Source organism: Hyaloscypha bicolor, assembly GCF_002865645.1.
Source record: "Hyaloscypha bicolor E unplaced genomic scaffold K444scaffold_16, whole genome shotgun sequence".
Lineage (NCBI taxonomy): Eukaryota > Fungi > Ascomycota > Leotiomycetes > Helotiales > Hyaloscyphaceae > Hyaloscypha > Hyaloscypha bicolor.
In genome coordinates this window covers 161,919-181,684 of record NW_020194518.1, presented here as the reverse complement: position 1 = coordinate 181,684, position 19,766 = coordinate 161,919, and the positions used below count along the sequence as shown (strand labels likewise).

The window sequence follows — 19,766 nt, the reverse complement described above, 5'->3', positions numbered from 1 at the left end:
CCACGCACTCCACCACCCACTCACACCACGCACTCCACGCACACCACGCACTCCACGCACTCCACTCCACTCCAGACTTATGGGGGAGGGGGAGGGGGAGGGGGGTTGCGCAGCGACCGAAAGACAGACAGGTACGGGTAACGTTGAGGGTGACGTTGACGTTGACGTTGACGTTGACGTTGACGGACCCCCGGACCCCGTGCCGTAAGACTCTAAACGCATGGGCACGACCTCTCAGACCTACCTCTACCCTGGGGGACCTTAGGCTTAGACTGACGGGCTCGACCGGGGGCGGCCGGGGGAGGGGAGGGGAGGGGAAGGGGGGGTTCACACTCCACTCCCCACTTCACTCCCCAGGTTGGCCTCAAACACGCGCGCAATTAGACGAATGCAAGCAGGCCTGCACCGCTAACACTAACAGCGGGCCCTAGCGCACAGTCGCTGCCATACCGAGTACCTGAAGCGGAACTGTGGAACGGCTGTGAAAGCCGTCGCCGTCTCCAGCTCCACGACAACTGACGACTGGCGACTGGCGATTGACGACTGACGCCTGACGGCGCTCACGTCCACCTCGTTTGTCGCTCCTCGCTCGTGTCGCTGGAGAGTCGTCCGACCCATCGTGTCAGCAGTAGCTGCTGCTGCTGCTGCTGCCGAGCAAATCGACTGCCCCTGTTCCTCACGACGCGGTCCTGCGCTTCTGTTCCCAACTTCCCACCAAGAGGCTGCTGTCCCCACGCCCACCATGTCCGAGGCGACTCAGGCGACCGACCCTGGTCTCGTCAAACCGTTTGGTACCCTACTACCGAACCTCCAGCAAGTACTCCGTACAGTATGTGAGCCCTGACTCCCTGAGGCCTTGAACCTCACGTCCTACAAGGATGGCTCTCCTCCCTCCCTCGGTGCTGCTTCTTGATCATCCTGGAACGGTTAAGCCTCCCCCCCCCCCCCCCCCCCCCGCGTGTGCTCTTTTTCCCCCCGGAACGGTTACCCCCCCCCCCCCCCCCCCGCCCCCGGCGTCGAGCACTGCCGTCTATCCTGGAGCAACAGGATTTACATTACCTTAGACCCTGCCCTGCCGAAATCTTTATATATGTTTGAAAGCGTTGTTCAAGTGTGCCTGGCTTGGTCCTTGAGATCCTCTTCAAATATCATCGTCTTCCCTCCTCCCTTCCTTCCTTCCTTCCTTCCTTCCTGCGACCCCTCCAACACCTTGCCCCCAGCACAAACACATCTCCAACAAGACCGTTGTTGTTCTGTTGGAACGGAACGGGGAAACACCGCATCCTTTCCACACTCGCGAGCTCTCACACTCGCACTGTTAATAAACTGCCTCCCCCTCTTCCCCGCTCACGCATTCGCTTCGTGTGAGATTACCAATCAGGATCTACTTCCCGAACGCTCACCACTTCCACCGCCATCCTGAGAGAAGGGCAGGCAGCCTAAGGCCCCCCCCCCGGCCATTCGCGCGCATCTAGCCTCTCGGCTCCGTATATATATACTCGAACGTCCTCCTCTCATCTTATCAAGATGGATTTGACCCCACAATCGGCTCGGTCACCTGCTTCGCCTGGCCACTACACCTCCAACCCTCAGCAAGTCTATGAATATCCATCGCCTGCACAGAGTGATTCTCGATACCGGTCGACTGATTCACTTCAAGGCCTGGGACTCTACGCATGTCCCATGTCAGGTTCGGCTGATGGGAGGAGTAGCTCGGTGACAGAGGTTCAGCCTTCCACAGCTCCCAATAACTGGCCTACAACTTCCCTCCAGCATCGAGAGACGCCGAGACCATCTCAACCCACGCCCAACGTTCTCTCTGCAGAGTATGATCCTTTTGCACCCTACCATCCAGCAGTACCAGCCCCTTATAGTCATGATATATATTCTACACAACACGCTGAAGTTTCAATATTACCCGCTTCCCCAGTCCCCTCAGGAAACACATCCCAACGTTCTTCTTTCTCTTCTGCTCCTGCATCAGAGATCTTTACCCAAGCTGGATCCATCCACTCCTATACCCCGCGGATCAAGATGGAAGACCATTCTGGGTATGCGTCAGGGAACGAGTCCATGTTGATGAGCTCGCCGCAACTAACCAGTATTCTTGTCACCTCGGGCAGCCCCTACCCGGGGAGTCTCGAGACAACCTTCTACCATGACCCGTCTACCATGGGGTGGCCAAAGCTTGAATACACCAATGTTCAAGACCTTCCGTCCATCTCTTCGTTACCCATCCCACCATACGGCAGGCGTTCGGAAAGTCAAGAGAGAGGGCAGACTGGTGGCTCCCAGAGCCAGCGAAGTGGCCCTAGCACAATCGCTCGTACGAGAAACCCGCGAAAGCTTACCACCAAAGAGGATGCAAACTTCCAGTGCCATATCAAAGGGTGTGGCAAGCTTTTTGGACGGAGCTACAACTTCAAGGCCCACATGGAGACCCATGATGCAAGTCGAGAATATCCATTTCCATGTCCCCTGAAGGATTGCAACAAGAAGTTTGTGCGGAAGACAGATTTACAGCGACACCACCAGAGCGTTCACATGAAGCAAAGGAATCACCGCTGCGACTTCTGCAGCAGGTACTTTGCCAGAAAAGATACCCTTCGGCGGTGAGCTTGAAATTCATCATTGCATGTGAATATACGCTAATTGATACAGACACATGGAAGATGGCTGCTCTAAACGCTTCGATATTGAAACTCTCGATCTCAGGCCTCAGAGCTACAGCAACGAGCAAGGCTCTATGAGGGTTCCTTCTCGTCCTCAATCCAGACAACCATCTTACAGCTCTTCAGCTCATTACTCACCCCCACCTGGGAGCTGTTCAAGTCGAGGCCCGCATGACGGCTCTCTCACGTCAGCTCCAGGCACATTCATGGACCGGCAGGAGTACTTGACCGGAGAAAGCAATCAAGACCCAATTTGGTCCAACTGATCGGTGGTCTTAATTTTGGCCATGACCGGTTTCATCAACGCATTCCAGTAAAGCGTTGCCTTGCAGGGCCCCCAGCAGCGCTCGACATGGATGAGGCAGTTTGTGTACAGGAAGTTGCCAGGTCTTGGGAGCTGCTGACGGTGGCAAATTACTCGAAATATCAACGAGCTCAAATTTCAAGATCAGGAGAGCCATTCAAGAATTTGTTAGGCGTGTACCGAGGGGGTTCTACAAAGTGGTCGGAAGGACGGGGTACAGACGGGGTTTGGTTCAGCATGTTCGGATTCACATGGAGTTCAATCTATTTCTGTAGAATACCCTTTCTTGGAGGCATTGTAAGACTAGGGGTGTATCTTTTGGTTGGCCTTGAACGGCGAGCATCGCGCCGGGGAACGGTCATTCCTGGATTGCAGGTCCGCAAGATGGAGCATGATTCAATGAGGGCACGGTAGAAGGACAGACAGCTAGGCAACAGCAAAATCATAGATGCTTGTTTGCTGTCCCAGAAGGGACAGACAGTCAGAAATCCCTTTTCACGATTTGACCAATCATGGCTCGCTCTCCCTCAGCGCTCATTCGCTTGTTGACGTGTGGAGCGGTGCGGTGTTGGCGAGCGAGTGCTGCTAAGTGGGCATGTCTGGCGGCTATGCTGCGCTAAGGACGCAGTCAGATGCGAGAAGGGAAAGGTGCCTCCCCTGATCATGAGGTCTCGCTGGACGAGGGTCATGGAACATGGACCGTGGACCATATGCATGGCAGAGTGGCCGTTGGAAACGAGTGAGCGTGAGTGCAGCCAGTGCTGGGGCGACGGAATTGCCTCTGGTGCATGCATGATGGTTTCTGGAATTGCATGGGCTGTACGTACATTTCACAAAGGGATGGGGAGGGTGGCCGTGGCCATCTCAGCAACGGTAAGCGACTGGGATCATGGGATATCGGGTCACCGAGATCGAAATCCCGCAGACAAAGTCGAGAGGGTCTTTGAGGGAGCATGGAGACGGCCAGGGGAGATGAACGCATCAGGAATCGCATCCCTGCTAGCCTTTGCTATCTCGTCTTCTTTCTTTGCGCAGCCGCCTCTCGATTGGCGTCGAGTGCGTTAAGACAAGGATTATTTAACCGCGCGGGTTTCGAGAGGGTGCATTGTGCGCGCACTGGTGCTGATTGGGGAGCAACGGAGGAGAGGGTGATGGGACGAGGCTAAGCAGGGGAGGGGCCAGCGGGTAGAAGGGATCCAGGATGCCTTGTGCAGAGGGGGGACCTCAGGTGGAGAAGCCACAATCGACTCATGGGAAAAGGCTGCGGAAGGGGCTGCTGCAGTGCTGCCATCCTGCCAAGCCTGGATTTACCAACTGGGCTTCAACCCAAAAGAAGGAAGGTCGTTGTTGATGATGCTGGGGGCGGCGCGTGAATGGCGTGGTTTGGGTGGATTCGGTGGATTCGGTGGGAGAAGCTTGCCTGAGAGAGGGTTTTTAACTGGGATTCGGGGATGCTGGCTTGCTGGGATAGCCTTACCCCACCGACTTGGCCCAGTGACCCCCTGACTGTTGGCTGGTTGAATGACAAATATACGGTCTCCGCTCCTCGTCGATCCGTAAGGCTGTGGCCTCGTGCGGCTTGGCCGCTTCCACGAGAACCGGAGCAACTGGCCAAGCCACCAAGGATGGTAAATTGCTCGGACCCCGGGGCCCAATTATTCAAGATTGGCATCATTTTGGCACCCATGGGAACCACTGTGTTGGGACCACGGAGGGGGGAAAGGCCTCACCGCAAAGTGGTGGGTGGCATTGAGCTTTGAAGATATTTACAATTTTGTACGTAGCGGTGGCAGTGAAGCAGAGGCAGAGAGATAGACACTTCAGGAGAAGCGGCGCAGGAGAAGCAGCTCAGGATGAGCAACTTTGACAGCCTCGGCGCAAATTCACAAGGCTGGGTGCCATCTGATTCAGGGGTATCTCGTTTAAGGGCCAATGGCTGGAGAGCTAGCCAATTTCATGCTCTCGCTTCGCTTTGCTTCGCTTCGGAACTTAATTACTCGACGGCTAGTGGTTCGGAGCCTTTCTCCTCGCTTATGACTAAGTTATTACTCCGCATGTAATACGAAGTATGATTGCTCTAAGCACTAAGGTTTGTTTTTAAAAATAAAATAAACCAACGCAAAGCAATTCATATCACTGGTGGCTCATGATGGCCCCCCCTCGTCTCTTGTTGCTGCTTCTGGCCTAAATCCACCTCAGAATGCCATCATCTCCGGTCCCCGCTGACTCATCTCTACAGACTTAGGAAGATCTAGCGGGTCTTGCCACGGCATCCAAGAATAAAATACGACGGGGCCAATCAGGGATCAGGCTTGTCCAACATCGCCAAAACATCGACATCAACCTCGGCGCATCGAACGCTTCTGCATGACACGCAGCTCCTGCGAAATGTGCCCTTGAGCTCTAGTGGATTCAAAGGTTACCTTTCAAATGCCAGGGAAAGCCTCGAATGCTTAGTTGCTCAAGCCTCCATTCTAACGTTCAGCTAAATGTCCAACTTAGACTAGGAGATTGAAAATGGGTGCCACTATTTCTGTCCACGGCGAGGCAGGAAATACATTGCACTGCCACGGCTCTACCGAGGCCGTATCTGTGAAATATCCTGTATGCAGAGATGCCTCGCCATGAACGGATTCAAACAAAATAGATCTGGATCTCATCCCATGACTCCTTTGGATGTTTTGACCATGCCTGCTGCTGAGCTGCACCAGGGATCAACGGCCCATAGGGCTTCAGGAACAATGCCAGAGCAAGGAAACTTCTTCATTCAGACCGTCCCGGTCCGCATGGCACAGCGCGGCCCTTCACGCCCGTTTTCTATTAGGTTTGAAGGTCTAAACTCTCCAGCTTCGTGGACCTGCAGTGACTGTTCCAGATGGGGCAGGTCGCTTCATCTCACCATCTCTCCAGTTGGGAGCCTGTTTGTCGTGTCTCTTTGTTTTGTTCGCCAAAAGTTCCTTCGCGAGGCACAGTTAGCAAGTGTTGCTTGTTATTCTCAATCGGCCGTTTTAATAATAATGTTGGCACACTTTTCTTGGCGGTAATTATCTTGCACAGCCATCCATTGTCCCTGATCAGGTATCTCCTGGATTTCTCTCTTGTTGACTAGGCTGCGAATAGAGAGTGAGACTTGGCGTTCCCCCCCCCCCTCGCACTGACGCGGCGTGCTGTGTTCCTTCCATTCTTCATTCATCCTGGGGGGGCCTAGATGCTGCCTGTGGGATAAGGTGACCAGTGTACGGAGTATCCCACGTTCAATAGGCGCGCTTGCTGGACCGCCCCTACCGACAGCTCCAATTTAGTGACGAATCTCAGCATCCAATATGCCTCTCTTCTCCCTACCTAATCCGCCGTTATCACGCCGTGGCAGAAGATGGTGTGGTGGGGTCATGGCGATCCAGCTCCAAGCCTTGAACGGTAACGAGCAACTTTGGCGGTCCGTCGATCCCCCAGCATTCTCAGTCTCCGCATGAGCACCCTCACAGCGTTTCCAAGGTTCTTCTAGTAGTGCTTTCGATGGGTCCCTCGCGCTGTTGTGCCGGACTAGTGCCTCCATTAAACCCGGAATATGCCCAGTCCACGCCGAGAATTGGCGCGATCTACTTCTCAGTGTTCAAGTAGCTGGAAACTTGACACTGTAGTCATGAAAGCGGAGAATATAAAACTATCACGACTCTCGGGGTGAGAGGTTCCGACTCATGCTATACGATCAATGCGGAATTTGACCTCGTGTGAGAGAGAAGATCTTGTACCTCGAGTGTTCATGTTGTCCTGGAAAATATATGCAATTGCAGAAAGGTATTATTCTTGGCTTATGGTTTTCATTTTCTCAGCAGCCTTCTTGTAGAGTTTCCTTAGTCAATTCCCTGAATGAAATACAATACAGGCATCTAGGATCGCGGTGGCCATGAAGGTTGCCAACTATTTCTCCTCGAACAAGAACCGGAATAGGCGGAGTCTCGACCAAGAGTCGGGCAAGGGCATTATGAACTCGCACCTCAGGGATAAAAATTTGGTGACTGGTCAAATAGCACTGCCTTTTGGGGAAGGAACTGCTGGTTTGACGAGGCGGAAGGTTCAGCTGAGTACCCGGCGTACGTTGATTGTTTATGGAATATGTTGCAGTAGATGCCAAGGCTTTCCCTTCGAATGTCAAGCATCCACCAGGTCCAATCGTCCTGGGACGCACATGTTTGCAATACGTAATAATGTGAGCTGTGGTAATAGCTTGGATCAAAACATACTTGGTATCTTCGATTTCTCGCGAAATGGGCTTAATAGACGTCCGGAAAGTACTGTATCCCCTACTGTGCCAACAAAGTACGCTCAAGGGACAGCATGATGATTCATGAAATAAATCGGGTACTTCCTGTCGTCCCTTGCATATTGGTGATCAGAACGGACCCCGGAAGGAGTTCTGAAACAGACCACCTCATTGATTTCAAACCAGAAGAGGAGAGGAACGTGGCGAAGTCGTGGACCAGGCTCATGACCCTGTCAGTCTAGACAATCCTTCCAATAGCCAATATCGCATGAAGGCAGAGACCCCACGAAGCTTTTCCTTGCCTTCCGTCCAATGTAACGCTATTCAGGTGGAGAAGGGCTGCACTTTCCCTTTCGAAAGGACGCTCCTGGAGGTTGGCAATGTATGTTCTTAAGATCCATGGACAACAGGAGTAAGTAAACTTTGAAAGTACATAAAGCGAAGGGATTTTGCATTGGGAAGTATCTGAAACAATCCCGGTGGACTTGGGACATTAAGAATTTGGTGCTGCTTTTGCCGTCCACAGCGAGACTGCGTCGACTTCTGCTAGAGGAGTCGATAGCCCCAGAAGCCATCCGGATAGCTGCTGGGAATGTGCGAAGAACCGTTTAACGGGAAACTCTACCGGATCCGAGGGGTGGGTCAAATTCTCGAAGGTGTCGTTTCCCACGCCTCCTTCTGAAAAGCGCTAATCTCCGTAAACACGCCACGGTTTAAAGAAACCGCACATTCCATATCATTAGGTTGAGGGCACGGTGATTGTTCCAACCAACACCAACTTCCAGGTCTACAACATTGCTTTCCATCCACCCATCTTCGGCTTCTCCAACCCAAGATGTGCAGTGACTTGGCCGAAATGATCGACTCCCCAGAAGGTCTCCGTCTTTCCCTCCCCATTAGTAGCAACGAACCACGGTAGTCCAAAAGCGCCATCCGCCAACGCCCTATCGGTGTTCTCTCCCAGCAACTCCTTCCCCTCCTTCCCCGCCATCTTCATCGCTGTCATCACAAAGTCAGCACATACATCTCCAACCAAAAGCTCGACACGTCACCAGAATCAGGCAACCACCTACCTTTTCCCGCATCCTCCTCGCCCAACACCTTCCCCAGAATCTCTGCCAGCACCTCCCTCTCATTCGTCTTCTTGTGCTCAACCCAATACGCGGGGTAAAGAGCATCCAATGCTTTCATCAACTTACCCTGCCCCTGACTGCCAGGATACAAAATTGTGAGGGCACACAGTGTGCGCATGATGAGTAAAGTCAACGGTGGAAAGCCATCCAGCGTTTTCTCATCCATAGGACTGCAACGAATTAGCAACATGTTGCCTTGGGGGGAAGAGAGCCGGCAGAGAGCCGGGAGCACGTCTCATTCTCCCAACCAGTGAAGTGGGGAGCTCGGGGTATGGAACAAAGAGATAGATTAGTTACATAGAAAAGAGGCGCGCCCAACGAACTCGCTCCACATCGATCCATTTATCTTTATCTGTCGATGTTGGAGACCTGCGTCAGCGTCTACATGTTGTAGAACGAGCTTTGAGTGGACAGTACTTTTGACCTTGATTGGAGGTGTGTTACCACACGCCTTCATCACACCACCGAGGAAGATGGGAACATAAATGATTTCACATTTCTTGAACACGGGGTCATTCTGTAAACTCGATCGGATCAGCGTTCTGCTCCCTCCTAATGTCCACACCTCTTGAAAATAGCAATCTTCTCTTCCAGAGAGAATCGAACACAAGTCATTTAACTGAGAGGGTTGACTGCTCCTAGAAGAGTCATGCCGAGCACTCACACGTAGAATATAATAAGCTTCATATGCGAAGGGGGATACGGTATCGACATAAAGCGTCAATCTGGGGCCTGGCATTCTCGCATGCGTTGATCAGAGTCGTCGTCCAATGGTAGCTGCAAGCATGTGTGGGCTATGATTACTTGCTCAACAATCAGGAACAGAAATGTTTTATAATCAATACTTGAGCTTCGGAGCAGACTCGATGTCGATGCATGATATGAAGTGAGGCAGATGTGCCGAGGTTGGGGTTTGCACGGCGGGCCGTCGTCATTTGTGGGGAGCGGGGTGCGCGGTTAAAATAGGGGTTAGAGGCCTCGGTAACCAGGGACACAAAGTACATATCTCTTCCACACGGAAGTAAAGTTACAGAGAGAATGGCTACCAACCATCACACCCCGCTTCAAGGTTAATTATTCATTGTTATCGTCTCTAGGTGTGGGTATCATAGGTCTTTAGCTCTCTCGGCTCTGTCTGCTCCAGAAACAATGCCGACACAGCAGCTCACAATTTCGATTTCTCTCGAACCGCAGACACCCCCAATGTACCGCCACTTTGCCATTCTCCAGCTTCTAGATCTACAATCGGTAGAGCCTCTCAATTTCTGATTATTCAACTCCCCTTTTGTGCTTTGTGGCCAATCTTGGCAGACTTCATGCTCGGTAGGCAGTGGCTGCGACCTGGTCTCCGTCCGACCTCAACCACCACCAGTCTGACGAAATCAGGGCTTTCCCAGTAAGAGCTATGCGCCCTCAGCATGTTGATATACTGGAAGCTGAGAGGGCCTGAGTCTGAGCATAGAAAGTAATCAATCTGGCCATTATCATTCAACCGTCCAAACTTTTTCTCGGCTATTTCTTCACGCGTGAAGTCGTGCACCTCCATCTCCAACTGAGAAGGGAGGCGGTTCATCCCTGCCGGTTTCGGAATCTGTCCAACTGGAAGATCGGTTGAAGAGGAAGCGCCTGCGATTGACATCACAGCGTTACCAATGCTCTCAAAGAAACCGGTCGTGGCACTGGGAACCTGTGCTCTTTTCAAGCTTGCTGCATACTGAGGATCGACGGTGGCGTTGATTTGATAGGCAATAGGATCTTCAGGATGTATGATGTTGTACACATTATCCACCGCCAGACACCCAAATGTGCCGACATTACCGACAATAGCTTTGTCCTGCTCATCACCATACTCAGCCCCAGGTTTATTGTGACCTCTCCGCGGGAGCAGGCAACCCTTTTCGAGATACAAGAAGAAACCCGCTGGGCTACCACAGAAGAAGAGGTTGGTGGTTCGGAAATCGAAGCACTTGATGTTCATCTTCTTGCTATTTGGGTCGAACTTCGGAAGAGATGTTGGTTGGTTGCTCAGAATGTCGAGGGCCATAGCACTGCCAAGCGAATGAGCAATGATATGGACCCTGCCTTTATTGTGGAACTCGGGATTATTTTTGCACCATAGGCGGTATACTCGATTGGCCTCACTGATGACTGCTTGTATCATTTTCGGCTTGTGAATGGACATCCAATACGGGATATCGAGCATAACCTTTTCGATGAAGTCTCTGACAGCTGGGATTGTTGTTGGAGTTATGTCCTTCATAGAGAAATCTACACCCTCTCCGATTTTGTCACCGGTTTTCTTCGGCGCAGCTTCATCGAAGGACACTCTGGATCGCCAGTTTATGGGCAGTACCATAGCTCCACCGAGGTCCTTTCTAAGCACACGTTGGACGGCTTCATTCTCAAGTTCGACATTAATCGATCGCCGGAATGCGTTGATGGCATGAGTAAAGTGAAAGCTCTCCATACTCTCGGAAAGTTTCTGGCCAATCCCATGGATGACGAAGATCAGATCCGTGACGCTGCATCGCTCTTCCTGTGCTCTGCAAGCCGCACAAGCGTTCCCTTTCCTGGCATCTGCATCACCAGAGATGGATGCATTCTCTTCCGCCTTTTTCGATGCAGTCGTCTTTTTGGAAAGATGAAGCTTCTCCCAGGCTTTCCAGTCAAATCCTCTGACGACATGGATACCGACGGTGTTGCCCCTTCTGATCTTCTGCAGTGGCTTTCGGCCGTAATATGCTGAAGGCTGAAGATTTGTCTTCAATATGAACGCATTGTGAGCATCCTTGTAGATAACTTGTGACTTAGAATACCTCTTCACTATGGCATTTGGGCCCGAGGTTTTCTTATCCACATCATCAGGATCGATGGATCCTTCGGCAGCCGCTTCTCCATGTAAACAAATCGCAGCACAGTACGGATCGTTTGACAGAGGGTGATGCTCTGCGCCTTTGTGCGAGCTGGGTTTCTGCTTTGCATCTTCTGGCCAGAGGCGATGTGCTATCTTCTCCTCACCAGCTGCACCAACCTCGATGGCACTGTTGAGCTCATCATTCCATGTTTGGGACCATGGTCTGAGTTCTCTGTATCCAGACTCCAACTGATTGGCTACCGCTGGTTCCACAGGATACATTGTGTCTTTGTAAAACCAAGTACCTCGAGTGACGGCACATATATCATGGACTGGCGACCAGTAAATAGGCTTCATCTGCAAAGAAGGCAGCTGAACCAAATGTAGTCTCGAGACTCCCACAGGGACATCCACTTGATCCTTGATGTTTTTATGTGCCTTGCATCCATGGACTTGTATAGTTTCCGTCTCAGATGATTCTCGCTCGTTGGACCGTCGAGGGATTCTGTCAGCATTACGGCGTCCCTCGCTGGCTGTTTTGGATCCGCCGCAGTCGTGTTCTGATGGCTGGGGGCTATTTTCACGTGATGGCAATTTCACGAATGGCAAACCTGTCGTCCCAGCATCGCCGCCTTGGACAGGAGCATTGCTTGGCATAACATCCGAAGACTGGGGTGAAAGATCAGAATTATCTTTCTTTTTCGAAGATCTGCTCTTCGGGATGTTGATATCAGTTTCAGCCATGGTGACCTTGCCTGGTTTCTTAGAAGACTTCTTGCCATACCGATCCGAGCTGACTGGTTGTGGCTCAGCGTGCTTGTCGGTGGTCTCTGCAGGTTTTGTTTGAGATGCATCGTTTTGTAACTCAGGGCAAAAGTCTTGTTCGGAGCCTTCACGGTTCTCAGAACTCGCGTGCTCCTTGTTGTCCACCAATTCAGAGCACTCCGTGATGATTGATTCGTCATCAGCGCCGTCTCCTCGAGCCGGCTCAACGCCTTCGAGATCAGCTCTGCGTTTGCCCTTCGACGTGCCGTTGCCACGTTTCGAGCCTCTCGGATCTTGGTCTTGGCCTACGTCTGACTGCTGAGCCCTTGATACCTCGGTGGTGTCTTCCTCCTTTGCTTGACTGGAAGATTGCCCTTTCGTCGACAACTTTGGGTCCTTGGAATCGTTGGAATTGCCCAATTCATTGGGAGATGCTCGTGTGCTGGTAGATGCCTCAGCGAACGCAGAGTTTTGAGGGCATGTTGGGCAATCGCACTTGTTCCGGCCGTTCCTGCACAATGAATGACTTCTTTTGCATGCACAAGCTTCCGGTGGTGATTCAGGGCCGGAATCGTGTCCCAAGGATTTGTCGGCTCTCTTCCCTCCACCCTTCCGATCCTCCTTGCCAGGAGATGCTGATTTGCCTCTCCGTTGATTCTTTTTGTCTGTTCCAGAACCAAGACCCAACCACGCTTCTTCCAGAGCGCTCTGGTCGTACGCCGAGAACGGTCGAGGAGTGTGTTTTATTGACTTGGAATCAGAGCTGGCAGGGGTAGGTGCTGCAGAGAGAGGATCGTCGATAGGTGAGGGAGAGGCATAGAAGAACTGAGCCTTGAGAGGTGGTATATCGTCGTCACTTATTGAACTAGAGAAGGTGACTGCCGGAGCCAGGCGGCATGTTGGTCCATAGGTATGGGCGACTTGAGACATGGTAGTCTGAGGACGTTAAACTCAAGCGCTCCAGAAAGAATCCGTGTTTGACTTACTGCAGGCGAGGAAAGATGTCACAAGAAAGAAGCGCAGACAAGTACCCGCCCAGCGGAATTAGTCGCGTTGAAAGAGATACTGAAAGCAAAGGGTGAAGCGTGGAATAGCGATGGCCCTGTGACTAGAAATGTAATTCACTGCCGCGAGAGGAAGAGGAGCGTGGGAGGATGGATGGGGAAGCGTTGTGGATGGGATGCAGATGGAAATCGCCTGAAAGAGTCCATCAGAACAATGACCTGGATGCTCTTCGGGCCACCTGGCAGGCAGGCACGATCGAGGAAAGGTGTTGTCGCGTTGTGCGTGAGGCAACCGCGATCCACGTTCCACAGCAGCCGCAGCCGAGCCACGCCTTCGGGGTTTCCTCCGATGGCGATGACGTCACGAGGGGCAATCGCAATCACATGCATGACTAACCCTTAGCCTGGGCCCCTGAATGAAGTCCTGGACTACTGGAAGGCAGCTTTGTTGGATTTTTAATTTTAATTTTTGCATTAGACTACAAGTACATGATGGGAAAGGAGGGACGGATAACCCGACGCAGAAAACGCCTCCCATTGAGGAGGCAATTGCGCCCAAGCGATCTGGCTGTTGTGAAGAGTTGGAAAGAGAAATGAAATCGAAAGACAACTTAGGGGAAGTAGGAGAGGAGGATATCTTTTGGAGGTTGAAAGAATGAGACCAATCGGTCATCATGGAGATATGAGCTTCCAGCCCCAATCGAGTCTGGATCTTCCTGCAGTAGGCTGGCCAACCAACAGGTACCTAGGAAATTGAAACCCTGAGGATCGGACCGTCAACATCTGCCAAAGCTTGACCAAGTAAAATGTGCTCTGAAGCGAAACGAAAGAATTTTTAATCATACAGAACGTTCATACAAACTGCTGAGTTTTGGGAGGCTTAGAGTGCTATCCTCTGTAGGATTCTGGAACAAGTTTGAGTCCGCCGTACGGATTATCTAAGGACTGGCCCCTGGACGAGCTGTCGTTTGAAGATTGGCTGTTCCATTTTGGCTCTCTTCCTGTGAAACCCAGATCATTAGCTCTGGCGGCTCGCATCGTTTCAATGGCGGAGGCTCGAATTTGTTGAAGCCTTAGCAAGAGCGGCTCTCGGGCACCTAGTAGTTCGAGGATCTGTTCAATGTCAAACAGCAACTTCAGAAAGATGGTGTCCGCATCGCAAAATGTGCGTATAGCCATGAAGCTCGCAACTTGTCTCCAATTGTAAAGCGTTGCGTTGATTCTAACGGCGTTGCTGGCTCTCTCTCCATAAAAGCGTAGGCTGTGTTGATTGACTGCAACGAGATCGCGCTGAGTTGCCTGGTCATACATGAACTCCAGAACGGTGGGTCGACCTTTCGCCTTCCACGTGTCCACAGTCTTCTTGATCGAGTCCATCGCCATACGGCCATGGCTGAACTGATTCATGAGGAAGGTATTAGCCGTGTGAACGAGCATCAGCTCCACCTCCATGTAGATCCTGGCTTGTTCTGGGGCCCCAAGAGAAACAGAGAGAACGGCGACCTTTGGGTGCTTGTCGTGAGGCCGTGAACCTCGGCTAGTTGGACTTAAATCTGCTTTCTCGGCCTGTAGTTTCGTAGTTAGTACACGATTTCTGAATAATGGTAACAGTACTCACCAGTTCCCCAATCTTTGTCCTAAGCTTTCCCATAACGGAACTCTTTTCCTTTCGACCAAGAGAGGATTTCTTGGACTTAAGTTTTACCGCCTCTAACTCGTCAGGTGATCGTCCAAGCCAGCCATGCTCGCCAAACATCTTCTTCATTGGGGAACGAGATCGCTTTTGGGCGGTACTTGAAGTTGGGCTGGCTAATAAATCCGCGTCACTAATTTTGATGTCACACTCCTCGCGCTCGGGGACGTCGCCAAGGATTCTTGTTGGTGATTTAGTCATATGACGGCTTGGGGAGGACGAATTTGGTGGAGGTCGGTGGTTATGGCTTTGAGATAGGATGTGGGAGGGAGAGCAAAAGTCCTGAGTTGTATAGCTGTCCGGAGGAAGTTGGCGGGCTGGTGTACCTATAGTATCACCATTCTCATACAGGTGGCCACGGCCAACTGCCTTTCTGGATTGGGAGCGACCACGGCGAGTTGGAGAGGCAGACTCATCTTCAGCATAGTATGCAGAGACGTCCGGACTCGGAGTTCTGATGCGTCGTTCTGGGGATCGGCGAGCATTGAAACGGGGAGACGACTCGCTTCTGTACATGGCGTGATGACTATTTGATTTTGGTTGTGTATCGTTAAGAGGAATAGGCTTTCGAGTCATATACATGGCATTGTTTTCGGATCGAGAGTTCTTCATGTGAGGGGCCCTGGTGCCGGGTACCGCATCGTCGTTGCCCATGAAGTCTGAGATTGTAGTTTGACGAACGTCCTCAATCACACGGGGGGTGCCAGGCTCGAACTCATATGGGTTGATGACGCGTGTAGTTTGACGGGCGTCCTTCATCACATAGGGGGTGCCAGGCTCGAACTCATACGGATTAATGATGCGTTCAGCTCTGCTAATCCCAGATGCTCTAAATAATGTTAGACAGCTAACCAGTTACACTTTGTTGAGAACCTTACGTGTCAGAAAACCCAGTCTGGTGCTCCGCTTTGCGAGTTGGAAGAGCCATATCAGCACTGACTGGGACGAAGTCGCCGATAATATCTGTGGAGCCAGAGAGATACCGCTCTTTGTAGCTCGATACGGTTGATCGCGCTGCAGAACCGCCGATGGAAGGACCAAAGATACTGGTGGACGCCACGCTTGATTGTGTTGGCCGACCAGTGGAGGAATGCTTGCCTCTTTGGCGACTGTGGATCTTTTCGCGACAATTGACGTCGCCAGCGGCGGCCGTGTCGTTGTCTCTGCGTAGAGAAGATGTCCTCGGGGGATAGCTAGGGTTGCTCGAATGCTTGGGCGTCTTGTTGTCCTTACTAGGATGTCGAGGTCGTGAGACTCGGACTGGGCTGGGCTGTTTGCGGATGCGTAAAGGTTTGGGTGGAGAAGAAGGAAGACTTCGATCAGGATCTTGATCTATATCCATTTGAAGCTACCAGTGCTGATATATTTGCACAGTACCTATTGGTTCATATTGTTCTCCGCTATTGTGTATGTGTTTATGGTTTTGGAGAGGGATAAATTTGCAGCGGCAAACGCGGCGAGATGACGGCTGCTGGAGAAACTCCGAGTCTTCTCTCATAGTATTCACCATGCCACGTGCATGTTCCGACTTCTAAATATCCCCAAATTCGCAAGCCTCTAAGGTGCAGTCATTGGAGGCATAGCGCACCCATTTCTTATCTTCCCATTTCTTGTAGGACATTTGGAGGACACCCAGTCCTCAAACCTTGGTCACTTGGATCGAGACCACTTCTGGGCAGAGCTGCTCCGTTTTTGAAAGGATGTGCAAGACAAACCACATATTCAACAGAGCAAAGCAGGAGAGGCTTCAGAACGTTCAAGATTCCCCAGCTTTGGAAAATTCGACGGGATTTGTTCCCATTCCGGGGCAGGAACGGCATTGCCAGCGAAATGGCACCTCACACGAATGGATTCATCTTTCAAACAGGCCAGCCTAAGCAGGAAAGAGAGGAAGTTCACAACGCACAAAGGCAACGCCCGTATCAAGTCCCAAAGCTTCCGGGAACCGGAGTTGCGGCACCGAACTTCCGTAAGGCTCATGCAACGACTCGAGGATGCCCGGTGGCAACAAGACCAGCTTGGAACGAGATCTGGCATGCTGGGGGCGCCTTGAAAGTAGCCCGGAGGCAAAGCTGCGACTTTCAACGGCGCCCAATCACGGCACACTGGAGAGAGAATATGGAGGCAAATCTGCTACTGCAGAGCTTTTCACGGAACGAGAATCTTGATCAACATATCTGGCTGAGAAATGGAAACGTGCGTTGTAAGCACTCCTCATTGTTGGTCATCACCTGGCTCCCCTGGAGCCCGGGATGTCTCCGAGGGTCAACCTCGTACGAGCAAGGTTCGCTGAAGTTCGACGCAGGTTCGAGATAAAAAGTTCTCAACGTCAAGGTTTGCTGCAGTATTGCGAGGTTGAGACGTGTCCATATTCGGCATGATGATCGGCTCTTGCAAGGGACGTCAGTCCTGTCACATCAGACCCCTTCCCCGAAGCGGCCAAACTTGCAGGGGTTTGCTCGTTCTTGGAAAGCCGTCCATTTTGCCGCGACGCGAAATCCGCCACCAACGACCACACCAACTGGTGAACCCCGCGTTTGCAGCTCCCGACATGAAGATCCGGGTTTCAACTACTACTGTACGAGGACTTGGGGCTGCTCCAGGATGTGTCCGGCGGTAAAGCTAAAACCCAGGCGGCCGAGGCACGATAACGTCAAGGTGGACTCCGAGTTTCGTCCACTCCTGTATTTTTAAGCATGCAGAGCTTCCCTTTCCCTTCCGTCTTCTCTTTCTTTCCCATTGATCACAGCAGCTTCTTCTGCGCAGATACCTCAATTCTTGTCGTGGTATATTCCAAAGCTATTTGACTACACTCAGATTGCAGGCCATCTCTTACAGATTTCTTCGCTAACTCACAGGATGGACGAGAGGATGGCTCCCTGCGAGCGCATTGGCAACACCGGAGCAGCATCCACAAAATATGACATTGTCATCATTGGCGCTGGTCCAGTGGGTCTGTTACTCTCAACCTGTTTGGCAAGATGGGGATACAAGATCAAGCATATCGACAATCGCCCTGAACCTACGAAGACTGGACGTGCCGACGGCATTCAGCCCCGATCCTTGGACCTACTGCGAAATATGGGCTTGAAGCCAGCGATTATGGAACACGGACCTGCGAAAGTCTACGAAGTTGCGTTTTGGGATCCTAGCCCAACCGCCGAAGGCATACACAGAACAGGGACTTGGGCGAGCTGTCCGAGCTTCATAGACGCAAGATACCCCTTTACGACACTCCTTCACCAAGGATTGATCGAGCGAGTCTTTATAGCAGATTTGGAGAAGAACGGAGTGGAAATCCAGAGACCCTGGACCATAAAAGGTTTCAGAACGGACGAGGCAACAGATGCGGAGTTTCCAGTCGAAGTCAACCTGGAACATGTTGAAGGCAAAGGGAAGGAGACCGTGAGAGCAAAGTATCTTTTCAGTGGCGAAGGCGCACGGTCATTCGTCAGGGAACAGTTGAACATCGGCATCAAGCATAAAGACCCAATTGCTCATGTTTGGGGTGTCATGGATGGAGTTGTTGAGACTGACTTCCCCGATATCAAGGTAAGCACTCCGAGAAGGAATAGCAGTTCCCAGCTCTAACGCTCGGTTTGACAGATGAAGTGCACAATTCATTCTGAGCACGGGTCTATCATGGTCATTCCTCGAGAAAACAATATGGTCCGGCTTTATATTCAGATTGCATCTTCGACAGACAAGGATTGGAACCCTCGGAAAACTGCAACTGAGGAAGAGGTGCAGAATTCAGCAAAGAAGATTCTTCAACCTTATAATATCAAGTGGGAACGAGTGGAGTGGTACTCCGTGTACCCCATCGGACAGGGAATCGCCGACAAATACACTCTGGACCATAGGGTGTTTATGGGTGGTGATGCTTGCCATACTCACAGCGTAGGTATCTATCTGTATTAACAAATTACTGAATTGAGCTAACTGAAATTCAGCCCAAAGCTGGCCAGGGCATGAACACGGCATTTCTGGATGCTCTGAATCTCGCCTGGAAGATTCATCACGTCGAGGCAGGATTTGCTGACCGGTCGTTGCTGCATTCATATGAGTCTGAACGGAAACTCATTGCCGAAAACCTCCTTAATTTTGATGCAAAATACGCTGCTCTGTTCTCTCAACGACCACCAGCCGCGAAAGACGTCGCAGCAGCGACGGAGCAGTGTTCAAATAAAGATGACGAGGGCGACGAAAACCAATTCATCAAGACTTTCAAGGAGTCTTGCGAATTTACTAGTGGCTATGGAGTGGCCTACGACCCAAATTCTCTCAATTGGTCACCATCTCATCCTGCGCAATCCGAGGTGATCAATCCTAAAGGCAACAGGCTTCGGACCGGACGGATCCTGATCAACTCCGACGTCACTCGAGTTGTAGATGCAAACGTGGTGCATCTTGAGCAAGAGGTCCCTGTTAATGGATCTTTCAGGATATACGTATTCGCTGGCAACCCCACCTTGACTAACCAAGCGATCGACGACTTTGCACAGAATATGAGCAAGAAGAGCACGTTCTTCACGGCTTATTTACGTCGCGATATTGAAACCGTTTCCCATCACGAGCGCCACAACCCACACAGCCATTTTCTCACTTTCTGCGTTGTATTTGCAACAAAGAGGAGTAGCATTGAAATCTCGAGGGACGTCCCTAAGCTGCTGGCGAGATACAGAGACAATATATACGCTGATGATATTTGGGATCAGCGGGTCCCAGATGCGAAGGCTGCAGCTCATGCGAAGATGGGTTTGAACCAGGAGAAGGGAGGTATTGTTGTTGTGAGGCCAGACGGATATGTCGGCATTGTTACCAGTTTAGTTGAAGGCAGCGGAACGGTTGATGCGCTAAATGAATACTTTTCAGCGTTTTGCTCCAAGAAATTGGGCGAAGCGCGGGCACAGTTATAAAGAAATAGTATTATTTTTGAACAGAGTAATTTGAACATTGCGGATGATTCTGGGGCATTCACTCTTGCTTTACGTTGTGACATTGACAGTACCCAGGCACCTGAGCTTTCGTCATGAGGCTATTTGTTGGGGCTTCACTTTTCATGCCACTTTTTTGT

The 19,766-nt window shown here is 51.4% G+C and overlaps 7 protein-coding genes across 7 annotated transcripts; 3 read left to right on the top strand and 4 right to left on the bottom strand.

Annotated features, from left to right (window-relative positions):
* Nucleotides 1–1,313: 1,313 nt before the first annotated feature.
* On the top strand, nucleotides 1,314–3,089 carry K444DRAFT_175325 (uncharacterized protein). The gene is made up of 2 exons (XM_024870770.1): nucleotides 1,314–2,612; nucleotides 2,662–3,089. Exons 1-2 carry the CDS (start codon nucleotides 1,528–1,530, stop codon nucleotides 2,936–2,938), a joined length of 1,362 nt encoding a protein of 453 aa, XP_024742158.1. The 5' UTR covers nucleotides 1,314–1,527; the 3' UTR covers nucleotides 2,939–3,089.
* Nucleotides 3,090–3,386: 297 nt separating this feature from the next.
* K444DRAFT_175333 (uncharacterized protein) lies at nucleotides 3,387–4,169 on the top strand. Its single transcript, XM_024870771.1, has one exon. The coding sequence runs from the start codon at nucleotides 3,640–3,642 to the stop codon at nucleotides 4,039–4,041; it is 402 nt and encodes a 133-aa protein (XP_024742157.1). The 5' UTR covers nucleotides 3,387–3,639; the 3' UTR covers nucleotides 4,042–4,169.
* On the bottom strand, nucleotides 3,944–4,904 carry K444DRAFT_607820 (uncharacterized protein). The gene has a single exon (XM_024879242.1). The coding sequence runs from the start codon at nucleotides 4,661–4,663 to the stop codon at nucleotides 4,298–4,300; it is 366 nt and encodes a 121-aa protein (XP_024742156.1). The 5' UTR covers nucleotides 4,664–4,904; the 3' UTR covers nucleotides 3,944–4,297.
* Nucleotides 4,905–7,921: 3,017 nt separating this feature from the next.
* Nucleotides 7,922–9,379, bottom strand: K444DRAFT_175268 (HCCA isomerase/glutathione S-transferase kappa). The gene is made up of 5 exons (XM_024870768.1): nucleotides 9,038–9,379; nucleotides 8,791–8,890; nucleotides 8,671–8,725; nucleotides 8,314–8,543; nucleotides 7,922–8,239 (listed from the first exon to the last, which is right to left on the bottom strand). Exons 1-5 carry the CDS (start codon nucleotides 9,110–9,112, stop codon nucleotides 8,028–8,030), a joined length of 672 nt encoding a protein of 223 aa, XP_024742155.1. The 5' UTR covers nucleotides 9,113–9,379; the 3' UTR covers nucleotides 7,922–8,027.
* Nucleotides 9,338–13,273, bottom strand: K444DRAFT_553111 (uncharacterized protein). The gene is made up of 2 exons (XM_024876606.1): nucleotides 12,979–13,273; nucleotides 9,338–12,928 (listed from the first exon to the last, which is right to left on the bottom strand). Exon 2 carries the CDS (start codon nucleotides 12,920–12,922, stop codon nucleotides 9,647–9,649), a length of 3,276 nt encoding a protein of 1,091 aa, XP_024742154.1. The 5' UTR covers nucleotides 12,923–12,928; nucleotides 12,979–13,273; the 3' UTR covers nucleotides 9,338–9,646.
* A 186-nt stretch (nucleotides 13,274–13,459) lies between these two features.
* On the bottom strand, nucleotides 13,460–15,178 carry K444DRAFT_581290 (uncharacterized protein). Its single transcript, XM_024877743.1, has 2 exons — nucleotides 14,615–15,178; nucleotides 13,460–14,562 (listed from the first exon to the last, which is right to left on the bottom strand). The coding sequence occupies exons 1-2, from the start codon at nucleotides 14,888–14,890 to the stop codon at nucleotides 13,885–13,887; spliced, it is 954 nt and encodes a 317-aa protein (XP_024742153.1). The 5' UTR covers nucleotides 14,891–15,178; the 3' UTR covers nucleotides 13,460–13,884.
* A 2,026-nt stretch (nucleotides 15,179–17,204) lies between these two features.
* On the top strand, nucleotides 17,205–19,658 carry K444DRAFT_581287 (uncharacterized protein). The gene is made up of 3 exons (XM_024877742.1): nucleotides 17,205–18,241; nucleotides 18,296–18,589; nucleotides 18,643–19,658. Exons 1-3 carry the CDS (start codon nucleotides 17,549–17,551, stop codon nucleotides 19,606–19,608), a joined length of 1,953 nt encoding a protein of 650 aa, XP_024742152.1. The 5' UTR covers nucleotides 17,205–17,548; the 3' UTR covers nucleotides 19,609–19,658.
* The last annotated feature ends 108 nt before the right edge of the window (nucleotides 19,659–19,766 follow it).

What these genes read in the sequence shown, in the direction of transcription:
- K444DRAFT_175333 (XM_024870771.1), top strand. Translation starts at nt 3,640, where the DNA reads ATGAGGTCTCGCTGGACGAGGGTCATGGAACATGGACCGTGGACCATA.
- K444DRAFT_581287 (XM_024877742.1), top strand. Translation starts at nt 17,549, where the DNA reads ATGGACGAGAGGATGGCTCCCTGCGAGCGCATTGGCAACACCGGAGCA. An exon ending in CTGACTTCCCCGATATCAAG is followed by an intron (nt 18,242 to 18,295) that starts GTAAGCACTCCG and finishes TCGGTTTGACAG; the next exon opens with ATGAAGTGCACAATTCATTC. An exon ending in ATGCTTGCCATACTCACAGC is followed by an intron (nt 18,590 to 18,642) that starts GTAGGTATCTAT and finishes ACTGAAATTCAG; the next exon opens with CCCAAAGCTGGCCAGGGCAT.
- K444DRAFT_607820 (XM_024879242.1), bottom strand. Translation starts at nt 4,663, where the DNA reads ATGGGTGCCAAAATGATGCCAATCTTGAATAATTGGGCCCCGGGGTCC.
- K444DRAFT_175268 (XM_024870768.1), bottom strand. Translation starts at nt 9,112, where the DNA reads ATGCCAGGCCCCAGATTGACGCTTTATGTCGATACCGTATCCCCCTTC. An exon ending in ACCTCCAATCAAGGTCAAAA is followed by an intron (nt 8,726 to 8,790) that starts GTACTGTCCACT and finishes CAACATCGACAG; the next exon opens with ATAAAGATAAATGGATCGAT. An exon ending in CGAGGAGGATGCGGGAAAAG is followed by an intron (nt 8,240 to 8,313) that starts GTAGGTGGTTGC and finishes TTGTGATGACAG; the next exon opens with CGATGAAGATGGCGGGGAAG.
- K444DRAFT_175325 (XM_024870770.1), top strand. Translation starts at nt 1,528, where the DNA reads ATGGATTTGACCCCACAATCGGCTCGGTCACCTGCTTCGCCTGGCCAC. An exon ending in AGAAAAGATACCCTTCGGCG is followed by an intron (nt 2,613 to 2,661) that starts GTGAGCTTGAAA and finishes TAATTGATACAG; the next exon opens with ACACATGGAAGATGGCTGCT.
- K444DRAFT_581290 (XM_024877743.1), bottom strand. Translation starts at nt 14,890, where the DNA reads ATGACTAAATCACCAACAAGAATCCTTGGCGACGTCCCCGAGCGCGAG. An exon ending in GGACAAAGATTGGGGAACTG is followed by an intron (nt 14,563 to 14,614) that starts GTGAGTACTGTT and finishes ACGAAACTACAG; the next exon opens with GCCGAGAAAGCAGATTTAAG.
- K444DRAFT_553111 (XM_024876606.1), bottom strand. Translation starts at nt 12,922, where the DNA reads ATGTCTCAAGTCGCCCATACCTATGGACCAACATGCCGCCTGGCTCCG.